The following is a 16724-nucleotide window of genomic DNA, read 5'->3' as shown; positions in this document are numbered from 1 at the left end:
TCTTTCAGTAATGATTTCCCATTTTCTTGAAAACACTATGACTTATATGAAAATAGTTGGGCTGTTCACAAAACCCCTTCTTTTCCTCCACAAAGGAATTTGCTGTATTGTTTTCTGTTCAGCAGTTTTTGCCAGATTTGTTCAAAATCCATATACCTGAGCCAAAATAATCATGTTGCTTTTTCTTCTAATCACAGTATGGCAAGAGGGTTTTTTCTTCTTGATAAAAACTTACTTTCTATACCTGTAAAATCAGATTTGTGTTCATTTCTGGCTTGTAAATCCATTGGCAATATTATATTGAGTGATTCTGTCCTCTCTTGATATGGTGGTCAATAATCAGTTATGTGTAGGAACTGCACTGACTTCTGAGACTATTGTGTTAATGTTGTACAAAAGGTAGAGAGGTTGTGTCTTGCACATCTCTCTGTCTCAATAGACCAGACATTGGGGAGAGACAGAACCTGAAGTTCACACAACAGGTAGAATGAGGAATAGGAAAAAATATCCTGGCTGTCAGCCCAGTGCCTGGACTGGTAGACATCATATTCTCTGTAGGTGACATTTCTGCTGTTCTGTCACAACTCATTTTATCACCTGTAAGCCAGCTGCCTCTTGTTGCTGGTTGAAAACAAATTACTCCTGTCCTGTGTGTTGGCATGTGGAGCCAGTCCCATCACCTTCCTGAACTGAGGAAAAAGGAAACCTTTTGATGCAAGACCAGCAGGCTTTCTGCTCCTGCAGGCATTTTGAGAATGCTTCCTGTTTGATATGAGTGGTGGACAAAATCCCTTCAGATGTCTTTTTAAGACAAATTCAAGATGTGTTCAGCATTGCAACATCCAGAGGCAGAAGTAATGAGGACAAAGCCAACCTCCCTTCTATATTTCTTTCTCTCTTCTGTCATATGAAGGACTAAGGGTTGACTTATTTGAGTCCTTGGTGTGATGGACTGATTTAAGTGTTTTGCTTTGTATTCACAGAAGACTGATAAATGTAACTTTGGTAACATCACTCTCTGCCATGCACAGAAATCTTCCATGATTGTAGCTCTTCCTAGGAAGTGCTGAAGGTCTCATTCCTGCTGCTGAAGCACATACTGATCATATGTGAAACTGCTAAGCAGAAAAGCAGCAAGGAAGTGAATGCATCAGATTGGGACAATATTAAGTAGCTGTAGGGAGAACACTTGCTTGTTATAGCAGCACTGAGAGAAAACAGAGCTAATGTCAGAAAATAATTTCATCCCACCATAAGACCATCTGTTCAGGATCTAAATCAATTATATATTACATTATTATATTATATTAATTTTTTTTAATTATGTCTTCCTGGATTTTCATGAGCCCACTCAAAACTGCATAGCAAAACTGGCTCCCCTTATTACAACTGTGCTTAGACTGTCTCTATAACTCCTCACTTGTTCCTTTGCACTTAGTCCCATATTGGAGCTCTTTGTTTTATCTTTGAAGCCATACGCGATTTTGTTCTTGTTCTACCATCAGCTCAACCCCTTTGCTGCCACCAGACAGACAGACAACTGCTCCCATTTTTTACATTTATAGCTGTTGCTGTTTGCATTCTGATATTCATTGATGAAAAAGAGCCATATATTTGTGATTTATCATTTTTATTTAATTTCTCTGCAAACCAACAGTGCTTTTAAAGCTGTTAATGAGTGACAATATGGATGCAGTTGTGGAGGCTGTCAGAGTCTTTGGCAATCTTTCCCAGCATCATGAGATCCGTGACTTCATCATGCAGAAAAAGAGTGAGTTACTTTTGCATTTGTAGGAGTTCTATTTTTGAATGTCCACGGTTCTAAAAAGAAAAAGTTGTTAATAAGCTGTCTCAGTTAAAGGGTAGAATCAATCTTCCCTGATGTTTTGCAAATTAGGCAAACATTAGAATCCAATAATAGTCATTATAAATACCATTTCATTTCAGTTTCATTAAAATGGAAATATTGGAGTAGGAAAAATATGCCAGGCTACTTTCACAAAGGTACATATTACAAAAACTCTGTTTTTCCTGAAGTTTCAAATTTGAAATTTCCCTTTACTCAAATAGCTTTTCAGATCCTGCAGGTTAGTAGTGATATGATACAAAATTAAAATCCAATTAAAATCTCATTTAGGTTCATAATCTCAGATTCTTGATTCCCACAGTTGACAGCTTGTTAGCAGTTTGTAACATGTGGCTTGGATTTGACTGCCTCAGCAAAGACCTCCTGTTTGCCTCGGGGTGAAGTAGGGTACAAGTCTTCTCAAGTTCTTTTGCTTTGTGTATCTGAAGAGCTTTGGGGAAAATGGCAACTCCTTGCTATCCACAGAAGGTGTGTCATCAGCTTAGACACCACTTCATTGTAAATTTTTTTTTCTCTGCCTCTTCGTGCTGAAAGTGAGGTAGGTGATCATGTCACAATATGCAACTTTTTATTCCAAGGGTGGCACATCACCATAAATGAAGGAAGAAGTGACTCTTAGGAGCTGGTTCCTGGTGAACAGTCTCAGTCAAAGGACTAAGTTTTCCAGCTGGAGAGACAGTGGTGTTGGTGTGCCAAGCTCAGGAATTGAAGAGAGGCTTCCTCTCAGAGGGGCCAGCCCAGCTCCCACTCCCTGGCTGGGCTGGCTGCACAGCTCCACAGTCAGTGCCAGCAGGTGCTGTGGATGCTGCTCCCACTGGAGCCCCAGGCTGGACTTGGTGCAGTCTGGGACAACCCTGCACTCACAGGGGAAAGAACTTCCCCCTCTGAGTGCCAGATGCCAAATCCTTGCAGTTTCTGCTGACTCTGGGATGGAAAGGGAGGTGATACTTTTAAGAAATAAGCTTCAATTCAGTTTGGTCAACTTCTGATGGGATTTCCACATTTCTTTGGTGTATTTTTATTACTAGAATTTCTGGTTTGTTGTTTTGAAGGAACTGGTGTTCAGCATGATGCTCTGTCATGTGCCTCCTCTGCAAATGTCACAGTAATATGCTACAAGGGTGAATTTTTGGATAGGGTATCCTGCATTTGACTGCTTTCTAATAATGTGTTGTAATGCCACTTGTATGGTAAATCCATCTTCCTGGTAATATTGTTTCCTTTTTACAATCCAGTATACAAGTTTGTGATTGCTTTGCTGGATTCCAAGGACCGAGAGGTCTGTTTTCCTGCCTGTGGAGTTCTGCTCAATCTCACAGTAGATGAGAACAAACGAGCTTTTCTCATGGAAGAAGGAGGAATTGGAAAGTAAGTTCCTGATTGTGCTTGAAAAAAGTAATTTTGAGTAGTTTGGCCAAAAAGTTTTAATTGGATTTTTTTTTTTCTGGGGCCAGTAGCTTGTAATAAAGATGCCAGCATAGTAGATACTTAGTATCTAAAGTTCTTTGAGAACCAGCCTTTCATAAGAGCCAAACCCTACAGAAAAGTCTCCCAAACACCCTCTGTGATCTACACAGCAGAGAGTACCATAGAAGAAAGCAACTAAAGCCTGGCTTTGCAGCAGCTGCTTGAGCTTGGCTTTACTGGGTCCTAGGTGGGCTACAGTGAACAGCAGGGTCAGTGTGCATCTGAGGCAGGTGTGAAGGTACTTCAGGAAATTACAATCCAGATGGTCCCTTGCAATTTTTGTAACCACTTGGTTCTGTAGGGAAAACTACCTGATGTAGCCAAGCTCTGCAGGGAGCAGCTCCTGGGTCTCCTCTCTCTGGGACTTCCAAGATAAGGGCACTGTAACATTGTGAGGGATATTAGACCTTGAAAAAGCACCGTGGATGCAACACTTGTGGCTTTGATGTTCAGATAATAGCGGATCCAGCTTAATTGGAGCAACATGAAAGATCATGTTCCTGTGCTTGTAAAGCAGTTGGTACAGCCCACAGTTATGAAACAATATGCCTGACTTTGAAATGCTTTCCTGTTCATACATCATATAATTACTTTTTTATACACTGTAAACAATGCATAGTCTTCTCGTCCTTCCTTCCCACGTTCTAGTTAACTTACAATATAAAGCTGGAAAAGGAGCATAAAAAGAAGTTGCTGGCAAATTGAATAATAAATGTGAGAAATTTCTATAATATAGAATATTCTCTAGCCTATAGAGCCATATAAATTCAGAATTTTCTATACTGTGTCTGAAAATTTGTGAGGGAAGGAACAGAAAACAGCCTGGAATGAATCTAGAGAATTTGGAAGTGATTGTTAAGGAGATCATCCTGACAGTGCCAAAGCAGCTCTAATTTTTTGGAACTGAGGTTATTGTACCACTATATAGTTGCCCAAAGAAAATAGGGAATTAGTCTTTTCAGAGAGTTACATTTTAAAAAAATTAGGGCAAGTTTTTTTGGCTATTCATCAGATGCCTCCTGTTTTTCCACAATGACTGCCTTCAGAGAGGAGGAAAAAAGCAAACCTCTTTTTGGGTGGTCTTCAATGACTGATATTTCCAGCCATACCTGAATATAGTAGTTATCCTTTACTATTCAGCAGATTATAAATCTCTCTGTGAAGTGGAGAAGTGAGGGAAGGAGGGGTTCCTAAGGCTGCAGAAGAGAACAGCAGTGAAAGATTACTCTCACTTAAGGGACACCTTAGTAAAACAGGCATTTCTGAGAGGAGATGCAAGAATGGGTGAGATCGGCAAAATTGTGAGGCTTCACTGACTGTGAAAGGTAATTCTTTGATCATGGAAACAGCAGATTCCTTTGGATTTGTTTTTTTGGTGAGATGATCTGATGTGTAGTAAGATGGATATTCTGACTGAAGCTTTTTCTGCATTCCCCACCACCTTTTCCAGATGAATCATTGGTGCCTGATAAAGTTTGGCTTGGTTTGCAATCTCTGCTTTAGTGGTAGTCACAGATTTGGGACAGTCACATACTGTAATGAAACTTGATGGAATTTTAGTGTCTTTGAAATGGTTACATTTGCAAAGTATGTGAGTGAAATTGGTCATTTGGGTTAGAAAGTTATGGAGGATGGGCAGCCTGCAGGCAGGCACACACATGTGTAGACAAAAGGCATGTCCACATGCTTGGGGAACTACACTTAATAAAAAGGGGGAAGTTACTGAGGAAGAAAGTAGCATCTGATGTTTATTAACATAGAATTTTCCTGCAAACTTCCACGGAGCTTGCTTACATTTCTAGACTGCCAGATTTTCAAGAGCTCAGGAGTAAATTCCATGGAACAAAGCACTGGTTTTGTTTGGTACCAACAGGTTGATTGACTGCTTACAAGACTTTGGGCCAGCAGACTGGCAGCTCTCATGTTTGATCTGCAAAACCCTGTGGAACTACAGTGAGAACACGGCGAGCACGGCCTCCTGCTTCGGAGGGAACACCAACACCCTGCTGATGCTGCTCACAGCACTTCTGGGTGAGACTCCCAGCCTTGGGCTCTTTTCCTCAAAAAAAGACACAGAAGGAGCAAAATCAATGCAGGATTAGTTTGGGTGGGAAGTCTGTGCTGCAGCTTTCAGTGGCTGGCCAGCGTGGGCTGTGCAGCAGCACAGTGGTCCCTGTGCAGCACACGCTGCGCTCCCTGGGGATTGTGCCGTTTCTGGGGTGCAGCGGGCTGACTTTCCTGCCTGCCCACCTTTCTTGTCTCTCCATGGTTTCCTTGTGGGCAAGGACAACATCCTGACAATTTCTCATCTGTTCCCTAAGGCCAGGAAAGGTGTGCTCATTGCTTCACAAGGCTGAAAGGTTAATGTAAAGACCTTGATTTGCTTACCCAGTGGCATCTTTTCATCCGGGCATTTACTTTTGCTTCAAATTTTACATAGTTCAGTGGCTGTGTAATAGTCCTGCAGTCAGTATATGTAATTTTAGAGCACTGCTTTGCTTATGATTTTATTTTGGGTAGATCACTTGCAATCGTCTTTAAAAAATCTTTAAAATATAAATCAAATTGAAGGAAACTAACTATATGTGATATGATTTTAATTGGAAATTGATTAAAGATGTATACTTACTGTCAGACCCAGACAGAACGTGAGATCTCACAGTCTCTTTCATTGTAGACAATCAGAAAAGTGGGTGGATTTGTGAGGATTTTTTTCCAGTTACAGCAGAATTACTGATATTCACTGCTGTAATAGTTCCTTGTATTACATTCCTTGCTATGATGGACTTTATCTTAATGTGTGCAGTAATTCCATCTATTTATCTGAAAATAGCAGTGTTTCAAGGTTATTGCTGCACTTTTCAACATTCTGCAAGAGATCTGCAAACTTTACAGCCACAATCATGCTTGAATTTTCTGGCACACATAGAGAGGTATATATCTTTGTTTTAGAAAGTACATGCTTATGTTTTCCTCTGCATTTAACACTCCTTATTGAAGCAATTGATTTGACTGCAAAATCCAGGCTGGATAGCAATTGTAACTCTCAGTGAACAGTATAACTTTCATCAGCTGGAAGTTTGTGTACAATTGCAATTGCAGTTACAGTTGTGATTGCAATGCTGCTGTAATGGTAATTAATTAGGAACAGGTTAGAATTAAATCAGAAGGCCAGTCATTCTTCACACTGTAGTATGAAGAGGAGCTGTAGAAAAAGCACATCTTATTCATTGGATCTGGTTCCTCTGTGTGCAGAGAGCCAACAAATCTTAGTAATAGCAGCTGGTTGATATTGTGTTGCATCTTCCTCCTCCCATTGTGTCCAGTAACAGCCTTGAACCGTCATTGCTCTGATTCTATCATTCAGGAAGCAGGAGGCAACTGCTGACAGCCATGAACTGTACTTGAGCGTCAGCACACCCTCAGGAAGCGGAAAAAGTGGAGCATGGCACAGCAGACACCTCTCTTCACCTGCTGTGCTTGGCCTCCTCCCCTTTATTTTTCCCTTCCCCATCTGGCACAGGGTGACAAAAGATACAAGGAAGCAAAAGGGAATGGAAGTGGCCTGGAAAGATGTTGTGCCCAAGAGAAAGGCTGGACAAAGGGCACTATTTGTTTTTCTTTCTCCCTGCCTGATCCCAGCAGCCTGGGATGCAGTGGCCCTGCTTTCCAATGGCACTTGTCATTCACCTTCTTTCAGCTGCTTGACTTTCATGTCACTCTGCTGGCTCAGAGCTCCTGGAGGCTGCTGTTCCCAGGCCCCTGGCAGCAGCTTTGCCTTGGCCCAGGCCCTCACAGGCAGCAATGGAGATGAGCTTCTGTCTTGGGAACATTCTTCTCTTTGGTCATTCACTGAAAATAAAGTTTCTCCCTCTCCCTCCAGACTTTTTCTTATGCTGACTTTTACCTCCACTATCAATTCCAGGAGGTTATTTTGGAATCTCAGTCCATGTGAACTCTTACCTGACATGACAGAGCTTCCAGGGCTGCCAGCCCCTGTCTTGCTGGTGTTTCAAGGATGGGCAGCCCTTGCAGACTGCAGGAGTCAGCACTCCAGGCTCCAGTTTCCCCCACAGTATGCAGGCCCACTGTGTTTGTCTTGTTCCTGGGCTTGCAGCCAGCACATATGCTCTTCGGCCAGGACCCAATATTGCTGGTTTTTGAGGAGAGTCGTGGGAAAATTAAATTATCTGAGGATGCACAGCTTGCATGCGGAACACTGATCCTCGCTGATCCACAGCGTTACTCACGTTCTGCTTTGGGAAATTTACTGCTTCAGTCCAACACTTCAGCTTTGAACTGCTTCTGACCCTTGTTCTTGTAGGCTGGAATTCTCGACCTCAGTGATTCCATAAATATTCAGTCGACTTCTGGGGAGCACAGCTGTCTAATAAAAGGGAGAAATGCCTCTCAGTCTATGTTTGAACAGAGTTAATTTGGGTAGAAAAAAGCAGGAGTAGGCAAGGCAATTCTCCTTGAAAACAAATCCCATAATCCCTTATTTTCCACTTCAGGGTCTCTGGCTTCTCTGCTGCTGAGATTGATTTTTAGGTATGTTGGGTTACTGTGCCATTGACAGGACAAGAGCTAATGGGCACAGGTTGCAATAAGACAAAATTCCAATTAAGCATTAGGAAAAGAGATTTCCATTGTAGCAGGAGTTAAGCACTGGAACAGACTGCTGCCCTAGAAGGTGTTCAGTACTCAACACAGACTAGAGCAAGCTGGTGACTCTGCTCCAGAGGTTTTTTCCAACCTAAATTATCCCGTGACATCATCAAATATAGATTTGATGTCAGAGGCTGGATTTTATCTCTGATTACAAGCTTTCTTCCTGCAGAGATATGACATCTTTCTTGAAAGAATGGGTGTTATTTTCCTCTTTATTTTATTATGGATAGACTCTAAATGTCATCTCCTTACATAGAACCCCTTTTGGAATCTTTCTCACCATCAGCCTCTGTTTAATTTTGGTAGTTGCAGTGTAGTGGCAGAGGATCCACTTGTTTGCAGTTGCTGGTAGCTTTGTGTGAGCTGGAAATGACACACAGGAATGTCTTTTGCTCCTTCATACCTGTCTCAGCTCAGGCCATCTGATCTGCACAGGCATCTTGGCATGCTTTTGGATGGGAGTAACTGCTGTTGGAGCATCTCTTTTCTACATAAAGTTTGATTCAAAATGTGGGTAACTGAAATTTCTCTTTAGCCCCAAGTTGCTTTTACCTGCTGTGACTGTGCAATTAGCTCCCTTAAAGAGTTATTTATTTAACACATTGTGAATCTGGTGCTTTTTCATAGTGTAGGCCAAGGATTAAGTATTGCCCATTTGGAGCAGGGTTCTACCTTCTTATTAGGTTTGTTTGTGGCCTAAATCCTGTCAAATATCCTTCTGTTAAACTGTGTGAAGACATTCAGCATTATCAGTTGTGTTTGTGGATTCCTGATTCAGGAGAATGCTTCTGGTTGCAGACTGATTTGTATTTTCTCTAGAGTTTGTCTCTTTGTCTTATCCAGTGCTAAGCAAAATAGAAGGGGAAAAAATGACTGATGACTTCCTTTCATTCCTAACATTGTCTTTAATAAAGACTGTCCTGTTGTTTTATTTTTGAAATCTATGAGGAAGGGAGGGCATCAGTAAGTCCAATAACCAGTGTGGTTCAAGTTCCTTCAGTGTGAGAGTAGGTAGAGTTTGAACGAGTCTCCAGATTGGCAGAGCAATTTGGGACAGGAAAAACATAGTTGTAGGTAGATTAATGGATTGCTTACCTCAGCAAAATTGCTGTGGGCAATATTAAACCCTGGGTGCTTTCCAGACTGACAGTCACAATAAATGATCAGTCTCAGAGACAGTTTTTGTCTCAGAGACACCCATGAGGTGTGAGAATAAAAGAACTTGCAGTACCATTTTTACTTTTCTACTGACCTTACCATCCTTTATTTTCAATTAAATCTAAGACCCTCAGACAGTGATGCTTAACTTATCTCAAGTGCAGTTGTTTTTAAGCCATCAGCATACACAGCTGGTAAGCTGCATGTGTCACAAAATATGTAGTTGAATGTATTTTTATTTGAAACTGATGATAGTATTTCCTTGATTACAGATGAAGAGGTAGAGTTGGAGTGCAGCCTTGACAAAGATATAAAGGACTGCCAAAGAGTATATTGGGAAAGAGAGTTCAAACCCGTGGCAGCAAAACTTCTTGACAGAATTCAAAGCCATCACTCTTCCAGCTGAGTCTATCACTCCATTTTAATCAGTCGGGGTGTTTTTATCAGGTAAACTCTCTATATTTCTAATATACCTGTACATTGCCAGTGGTAAGCTTGTTGGAGAGCATGACTATTCTAAAAAAAGTCAGAAAAGCCTGGCATTTATATACTGGATGCTATCTTCTGAAGAGCTTGTATGAAATCTTTGCATGTGTAATTATTTTTTACAATATACCTGAGCTGATGAAGCAGCTGTTCAGTGTGACTTGTCTAGTAATTGCATTGTTTCTTCACTGGAAAAATACTTGCTGAACTTCTAATTTTTAAAAAGTAAGTTATGAGTGAGTACCTGGACCTCTGTGGTATCAAAAATGTTGTGCAAACGAGTGTTATGTGACAGGAGCCACATCTCACCTACAGACCTTGACACACTTTTACCTTAAGGAGCTTCTGTGACAGAGTAACCTGGTGCTGTTGGGGCATTGTCCTGTGCTCCTTCATGAGCTTCACTCTTCAGATCGAACACTGTTGGTGGTCAGGGAAAGTCACCCCCTTTTCCTTCTGACACTGGGGGGTAGGGTCTAGGGTATCCCAGCTAACCCAGCTGCTGCCTTGATGCTGGTGGGATGTAGGCCCAGCTGTGCTGGTCTTTCTTGAATTGGGACTTCCCATCTTTAGGCAAAACACCCATATCCCTGATGTCAGAGAAGATTTTACCTTCTTTCAGTTGGTCCCACACTCCCAGGAGCTGCCTGAGTGCCTCTACTTCCCAGACTTCTTGGCCAGCTGTCTCCCCTGAACCTGTGTCTCCATCTGTGGGGCCATAACAGCCTCTTTCTCCCTGTTCCCCCTGCCTGCTGCTGCCTTGTTTATTGCTCAGTTTCATCCTTCCAGCATGTAAAAGTTCCTGTAGGCCATGGATTAGCGCAGCAGGTGCATTGCCAGCCTCCAGCGTTCACAGCCCAGTTGGCCACAGGGAGCTGCACAGCCCTGACCCATTTCTCTCTTTGCTGACCTCAGATTACTGGGAATGAACAGCTGGGCAGGAGCTGCCAGGCTCCTGCTCCTGTGGGCCAGCAGCATCGCACTGGGCCCTGCAGCAGGAGCAGCTCCAGTCTGGTGGTGCTGGAAGAGGCTGGAGAAATTTGTTGGGAGGCAGGGATTCATAGCTCCTCCCTCAGTGGCACTGCTCTCTCTGCCTTTGGTAGTGCCCAGACCTCTGCTTCCAGGGGAGGAGAGAGAGGCTGGGAAGTAGCACCATGGTAGAAGGGCAGCAAGACTTCTTTCCTAGTTTAGATCCCTGCTTTTATGGGGCAGGGAAAGGGAGATTTCATGGTCCAGGTTTTGGGAGTGGTGAGGAGAAAACTTCAGTGAAAGTGGTAAAATTTGCTCCATTCTTTGTGTCTCAGCTGTTCAGGTGTTACTTGTGCCCAGCAAGGCTCAGCCCTGCTTTGGGAGCTTGTGTGATGGCGGCCTCTGTCACGGAGGCCGATCCACAGGAGAGAAGTGCTCGGCATTCCGTGTGGTTTGGCTCCAACAACAGCTCTGCTCAGCTCAAAAATATCTCAATTATCATCCCTTCTTTTGCCATTTTAATTTTAGCTGAAGTTGAAGGGAAGATAAATGGTTTCAATGTCCCATTTGTTTCTGGGAGAAAAGAATGGATTTGCTTTGAGAGAGTATTAAAGAAAGGATGCTGGGTAAGTAGTCCCTGTGGGGAAGACGCTGGAGGCATTTGTTCCTGGCATTTGTGTCACAGCAAGGCAGGCAAACATCCGGCTGTGCAGGCCAGGGTGGGGGCACTGGAAAAGGCCCCTGTGGCTAAGCCCTGTTAGGAGGACTAATCAGAATTGACAAGGGCTGAATCTCAGTCAGAAGGCAGCTGATACTGATGGCTGGCTCAAGTCAAGGTGGTATTTGGGCAATTAAGATTTGTTCAAATACAACACTAATTCTGTCAGCTACTGCTAATCAAACTGTAACCAGGAGCCTGAAGTACTGTGTCTGCAGCTGGGCAGAGCTGGGGATCCTGGGGCAGCCACCATGTGTGAGCTCTGGCCTTTGTACAGGAAGAGGCACATTCATAGGAACTGGATAGAGAAGAGAGGGTGGCACAGGACTCTTGAGCACCCCTCCTTTCTAGCTATACCAGCCTCTGTCTTTCTCTGCAGAAAAACCTGTGAGTAGTAAGAAGCAGCCCCAGAATGCTGGATTTCAGGTCTGTTCTTATACCATTTGGGTATCTCTGCCACAGGCCTCAGTGCAGCAGCTCTCTGGTGTCCAGGAGCCCATTCCTGTTCTCCCTTGGGGAGAGCTGCCAGCACCACAGCTGAGAGGCTGCTGCACTCCACAGCCACGGGCTGGGGCTCTCCTGGAGCTGCCCAGGAGTACTGGGCAGGGAGTTGGGATTGCCTGCAGGTTGTGGCTTCTGCTCTGATGGCAGCTGTGACCAGATGAAGCCACTCACACACAGATCCACTGCAGTGTTTACCGCTTGAAAAGTGAGAGCGCACTTGGATGTGGCTGGAGAGCATAGGATGGAAATGGCCAGTTTAGGTTTCTTGGAAAAATTCATGTCTACCTTTGACCTCAGAAAGCACCTGGAGACTCAAGCGCTGCAGGAACTGTTCACAGACTGGAAAGGCCCAGCTCAGCTGTACAATGCCCTTAAGACAGGAAAGTTTTGCTCTGCTTTTGGAACATCAAAAATCCTGTATTTTCAGTTAAGAGGAAGCACCAGATGCTTCCTGTTAGTCACAATTTTTGACAGTTTATTAATCTTTCTCCCCTAGATCTTTTTAGATATTTTAGCTTCTTGGACTGTAAACTTAAAACTGTTCTCAGAAGGTTCTGTAGAAAAAGAAACCAGTCTGAGCTGAAATCCAGGCCAGGGGACAGAAATTAGACTGCTTATGGGCTTGGGCAGTATAATCGAGTCCCACTCCTGGCCCTGCACCAGACACCCCAGGAATCACACCTTGTGCCTGAGATAGCTTTGTCCAAATGGGTGAAAATACCAGCAGTACAGAAGAGGTGTTCCCACTACAGTTAGTGAAGCTCTAGCTCTGTTTTTAAACTTTTCCTCCCACCATTTCAGACTCAGTTAAAAAATTCATGGCTCATGATTTTAACTGTTTGCTCAGTTACTGTTTCAAACATTTTAAATGGTCTCACACCCAGTAGAACAGAAGCTTAAAGTTAAACCACACAAAAACGCCAAGAGAAAAAGTTGTTACCTTTATTTCAAAAATACCAGTAATACTGACAGATTTAAAAAGCAATTCACACTCATACAAAAGTATTCATGTGTTCTCCAAAACCACTGTATATTAAACGTCAGCATTTTAATCACGTTTTGATTTACTAAAAATAGATGTTTTTTAGCCTAGTTATTTAAGCAACTGCAAAAATCATTAAGACCAGCGTTGGGCATGTAATACAGTAGGACTGTTTGGCAGTCTAGAACAACATTCCCACACCTTTTCCTAGCTCCTTCTTGGTTCATCCATGAAAAGGAGGACAAGAAGCTACTTGACACTTTGTATAGGTAGATCTCTAAGAAGCTTTGAGGACTCCAGTCCCCTTCTTTCCATAGGAAGACCATTGCACTTTGGAGCTCACGAAATAATGCTGAACAAACATCCTGTTTTTAAGGCTAAACTAGTTGAGAAAATTGACTGCTATCTTTCAAATTATCAGTGTGGACAGAAGAGGTTTAGTTCTGATTAAATGGGGAATCTAAATAACAAGGCTTTTTTGAAACCACACACAATAAAGGCTCAGACAATAGCAGTGCTCACTTTCACTTCTAGCTCAACTGGAACAGCCTGGGTCTGTTCACTCCACCTGCACAAATAGCAGCATCAAGATTTTCTAGAATTATTCTCGTAGGGAAAGCAAATGCCATCAAGTCCCAGTTCTTTTCACACTCTGACTCCCGCAGTATTTGCCTTAACACAAGATCTATGTATCTATGGTTTGCTATATTGCCACAAGTTCAGAGAATGTCCCGGGCTGTCTAAAGCCAAAATACCATGAGCAGGCAGCACTTCTGCACAACCCTGTCTGTCAACTGCCAAGCGTTCGCTGCCCAGCGGCAGCAATGATATTCCAAACATGGAAATAGCTGAAACTAAAGGAGTTATGGCACAATGGGCATCTTAACTTATAGCTACTGTTGGTCCTGAGGCTTCGTATCTTCCTCTGCCATACTGCAGCTGCAGAACATTCCAACGTCGACAGGCAGCCAGAGACATCAGGTCATATAGCGAGTAATAGCTCTCAGAGCATAAAGTAGTTCGGCTTGCATCCGAGCTTCTACCAGAAGCAAATTTACATGGACCTGCAGAGAGAGAAGAAGTTCTGCTTTAGCACCGAGCTCACCGCCACACCTGCAGCCACAGGAAGCCTGGGGGCTGTGGGCACTGTGCTGTGCAGCAGCAGCAGCAGGGGAGCACTGCCCTGTCACAGCCAGACCTCGCTGTGGAGCTCACTGAGGGGGGCAGAGGAACCAATGCCACACCCTGTGGCACTGTGGCACAGTGTGGCACTGGCCCATGGGCACACTTATGTAGGGCCAGGGCCATAGGAAGAGGAAATCATCCTTTAGCAGACCAGCTGGTTTAGCTGGAAATAACAGACAAGCTTTCAAGCACACAAGCCCTTCCTTCTCTGGCAGCACAAAATGCACAGCTTGTTCAGTTTCAGTGAGGCTAATGACTAAAGGCAGAAGGGCAGTGAGTACCTGTGGAGCAGAGGGGGCTGATAGCAAAGGCAGAGGTGATAAGGACATTTGTCCCTGGGGACTGAGAGAGAAACACACAGGCAGCTTCCACCTGAACAACACAGAGTGGTTGGCAAAGGTGAAGCACCAGAAAAACTCTCCAGTGTGATAAACCCTCTATCTCTACTGACACACAGGTGTTCAGTAGCTACTGGAGCTAAGAATTTTAGTTCCCCACATCATCTCCTCAATGCCTTTACTGCATTTCTTTGAGGATGAAATCAGAAACTTGTGGGGGGAAGGGTGTGAAAGTATTTTTTCACTGACAGCAGGTTGCTGTGAGTTTGCTCTGGCATGTAAGGGCTGTGTGTGGTTTCATTTGCATGATCTCTGTGAGAATGTGTGGTTATTGCATTCAGTGACACATATGTGAATGAGTCTTGGCTTTTGATGGCTATGGAGATGCAAAATTTTGGGCTTTAAAGAAGGATTTGAGTGCTTGGAAAGCTCATCTATCACAGTCAGTCTAACCAAAACATAGGCAGTGTTTTACTTGAACATTAAATCATTGTAGTTACATGACCCTTCTTTAAGGGGTTTTATCAAGAATTAGAGCCTTTAATGATATGAGCATTAATGATTTCTGCATCTTTATGTTTCAGCATTGACTTTAAGTGAGGCCAAGAAATACCATTTCAAAGAAAAACTGAAGGACATAAACTTAATGGATTCAATATCTGGGAGTTAATAGCAGGAAATGGGAGGTGTAATTCAGGCTGTAACCCAGCAGCAGAGCTTTTAGGCTTTGATAAAAAAACTCTTTTGGAGCTATCCATGCCAGAAGGACCAGGGGACTGGAAAGAGCCTGGGCCAGCCAGAGAGCTGTTCCAAGTCTGCTGCCAAGGGATGAATGGACTGTGTACCACTTTGCTGCCTCTCTGGGATACAGGCAGTACTGACTGCAGTTGAGGGGAAGCTGTACCATTGTCATGTCTAACCCCCTGTACTGCTCAGAACTTGCCCAGTCTATGTCAGCTGTTACCCAGCACACAGGCATGAGGAAAGGCGAGATTATTTCAGCCCAGGAACACAACACTTCCCAATGACTTGACTGTGAGCAGAACCCCAGGAGCACCAGCTAAAGCTTAAGCTGTGGCTGTCAGGGAGACACTGATGTGGGGCTGTCCCTCAGCACACACACCAACTGTACCTTCTCAGAGTGTTCAAACTGTCTCCAGAAGCTATCATACATTCTTTTTGTGGTCTTTTCAGGAGTGCAAACCACAGTCTTGATATAAACTTTAAAGCTGCGGTCCAACAACTGATTAATTTCACCATAGTCATAATCATCGTATCTGTTTGGAATTGAAAGAAAAACACTTTCATTTTCAAGCAGCAGTTATTTCACTTGCATTGTTTCTAAGTTCCTATGGCAAAACAAATTATTGGGTAAGTGTAGCACTAGTGGCCCTCCCCCATAAACAAAAATATGTTTAGAAGTACATGCATGTTTGCTTAATAAATAGTTCTGGTTCAACTTGAGAAAGAAATGCCAATGTGTTTAGAATAAAAAGAGTAAAACTGACCTTATTCCAAACATACAATGAATATAGTTCCAAATAGCTCGTCTTAGCATTGAGGTATCCACATCTTTGTGCATGGCCATTGTGTTGTAAGTCAGATTATAAGCAATATGAAACTTCTCATCAAGTAGTTGTCCCACATCTGGATAAAGACGATTAACCAAGGAATAACCATGGTCTTCCCAGGAATAATCCTTAGAATAAGTAAAAATGCAGAATGAAGCATTTCAGAAATAAACTTGTGAAGAACCAGAGTTTTAGTATAGTAAAGATCCCAGGGCAGATAATCCACTGGGGGTAGGGGTCGTTCATTTGCTGGCTTAATTTAAGCCTCACCCACGGGGCAGTGAGAACACAGCCATTTCCAGGTTTGGTATCTGGCACAGGTTGTTCCCTGAGCCCCCTGATGGCAGCCCCCAGCCTCTTACCTGAACACGAAAGGTGGGCACGTGCATTCCGTGTCGGGAGAAGTCTTTGTAACCATAACTGGTGTCCTCAAAGTGCCGAGACACATCTCTTGTTGCTGCAGATTCTTCATCTTCTGTTAATGTCAAACAGAATTGCACACAATTTGGATAGAACAAATTGGAAGTGTATGAGCAGAACTCCTGCAGAAGAATGGGTCTCTGTGCTTTTTAATCAAACACATTTTCACTGGATTAGCTGTATTAAGATTCTCTGGTACAGTTCTGTGACTGCAGCTATGGTGTTCAGAGGCAACTCCATGAAAAACACTCAGGTTTTTTCTTACAGACAAACATTTTTTTCTCCCTTCTCTTGTACTGCAGTCTTCACCCTATCCCCTGAATCTAGGGGATGTTTTCCCCCTAACTCAAAAGTCTGTAAAAATATCAGGGGGAAAACTGGTTTGAAA

The 16724-nt window shown here is 43.2% G+C and overlaps 2 protein-coding genes across 4 annotated transcripts in view; one reads left to right on the top strand and one right to left on the bottom strand.

Moving 5' to 3' along the window:
• ARMC2 (armadillo repeat containing 2) overlaps positions 1 to 16724 on the top strand; it is a 70453-nt gene that overhangs the window by 52508 nt on the left and 1221 nt on the right. The window contains exons 17-20 of the mRNA XM_036380182.2: positions 1658 to 1771; positions 3103 to 3235; positions 5208 to 5365; positions 9436 to 9610. Of these exons, the coding sequence (XP_036236075.1) occupies positions 1658 to 1771; positions 3103 to 3235; positions 5208 to 5365; positions 9436 to 9569 (539 nt within the window). The 3' untranslated portion in view covers positions 9570 to 9610. The remainder of the gene's footprint in view (positions 1 to 1657; positions 1772 to 3102; positions 3236 to 5207; positions 5366 to 9435; positions 9611 to 16724) is intronic.
• The window catches only part of SESN1 (sestrin 1), a 78650-nt gene continuing 74694 nt past the window's right edge, over positions 12769 to 16724 (bottom strand). For all 3 annotated transcript variants that reach the window (XM_036380178.2, XM_036380179.2, XM_036380181.2), the window contains 4 exons: positions 16279 to 16391; positions 15854 to 16044; positions 15478 to 15622; positions 12769 to 13886 (listed from right to left, as the gene is read on the bottom strand). In XM_036380178.2, the coding sequence (XP_036236071.1) occupies positions 13800 to 13886; positions 15478 to 15622; positions 15854 to 16044; positions 16279 to 16391 (536 nt within the window). In that variant the 3' untranslated portion in view covers positions 12769 to 13799. The remainder of the gene's footprint in view (positions 13887 to 15477; positions 15623 to 15853; positions 16045 to 16278; positions 16392 to 16724) is intronic.

This window comes from Molothrus ater, chromosome 3, assembly GCF_012460135.2.
Source record: "Molothrus ater isolate BHLD 08-10-18 breed brown headed cowbird chromosome 3, BPBGC_Mater_1.1, whole genome shotgun sequence".
Classification (NCBI taxonomy): domain Eukaryota; kingdom Metazoa; phylum Chordata; class Aves; order Passeriformes; family Icteridae; genus Molothrus; species Molothrus ater.
Note: the sequence above shows the minus strand (reverse complement) of the source record. Positions and strands in the feature narration are given on the sequence as shown.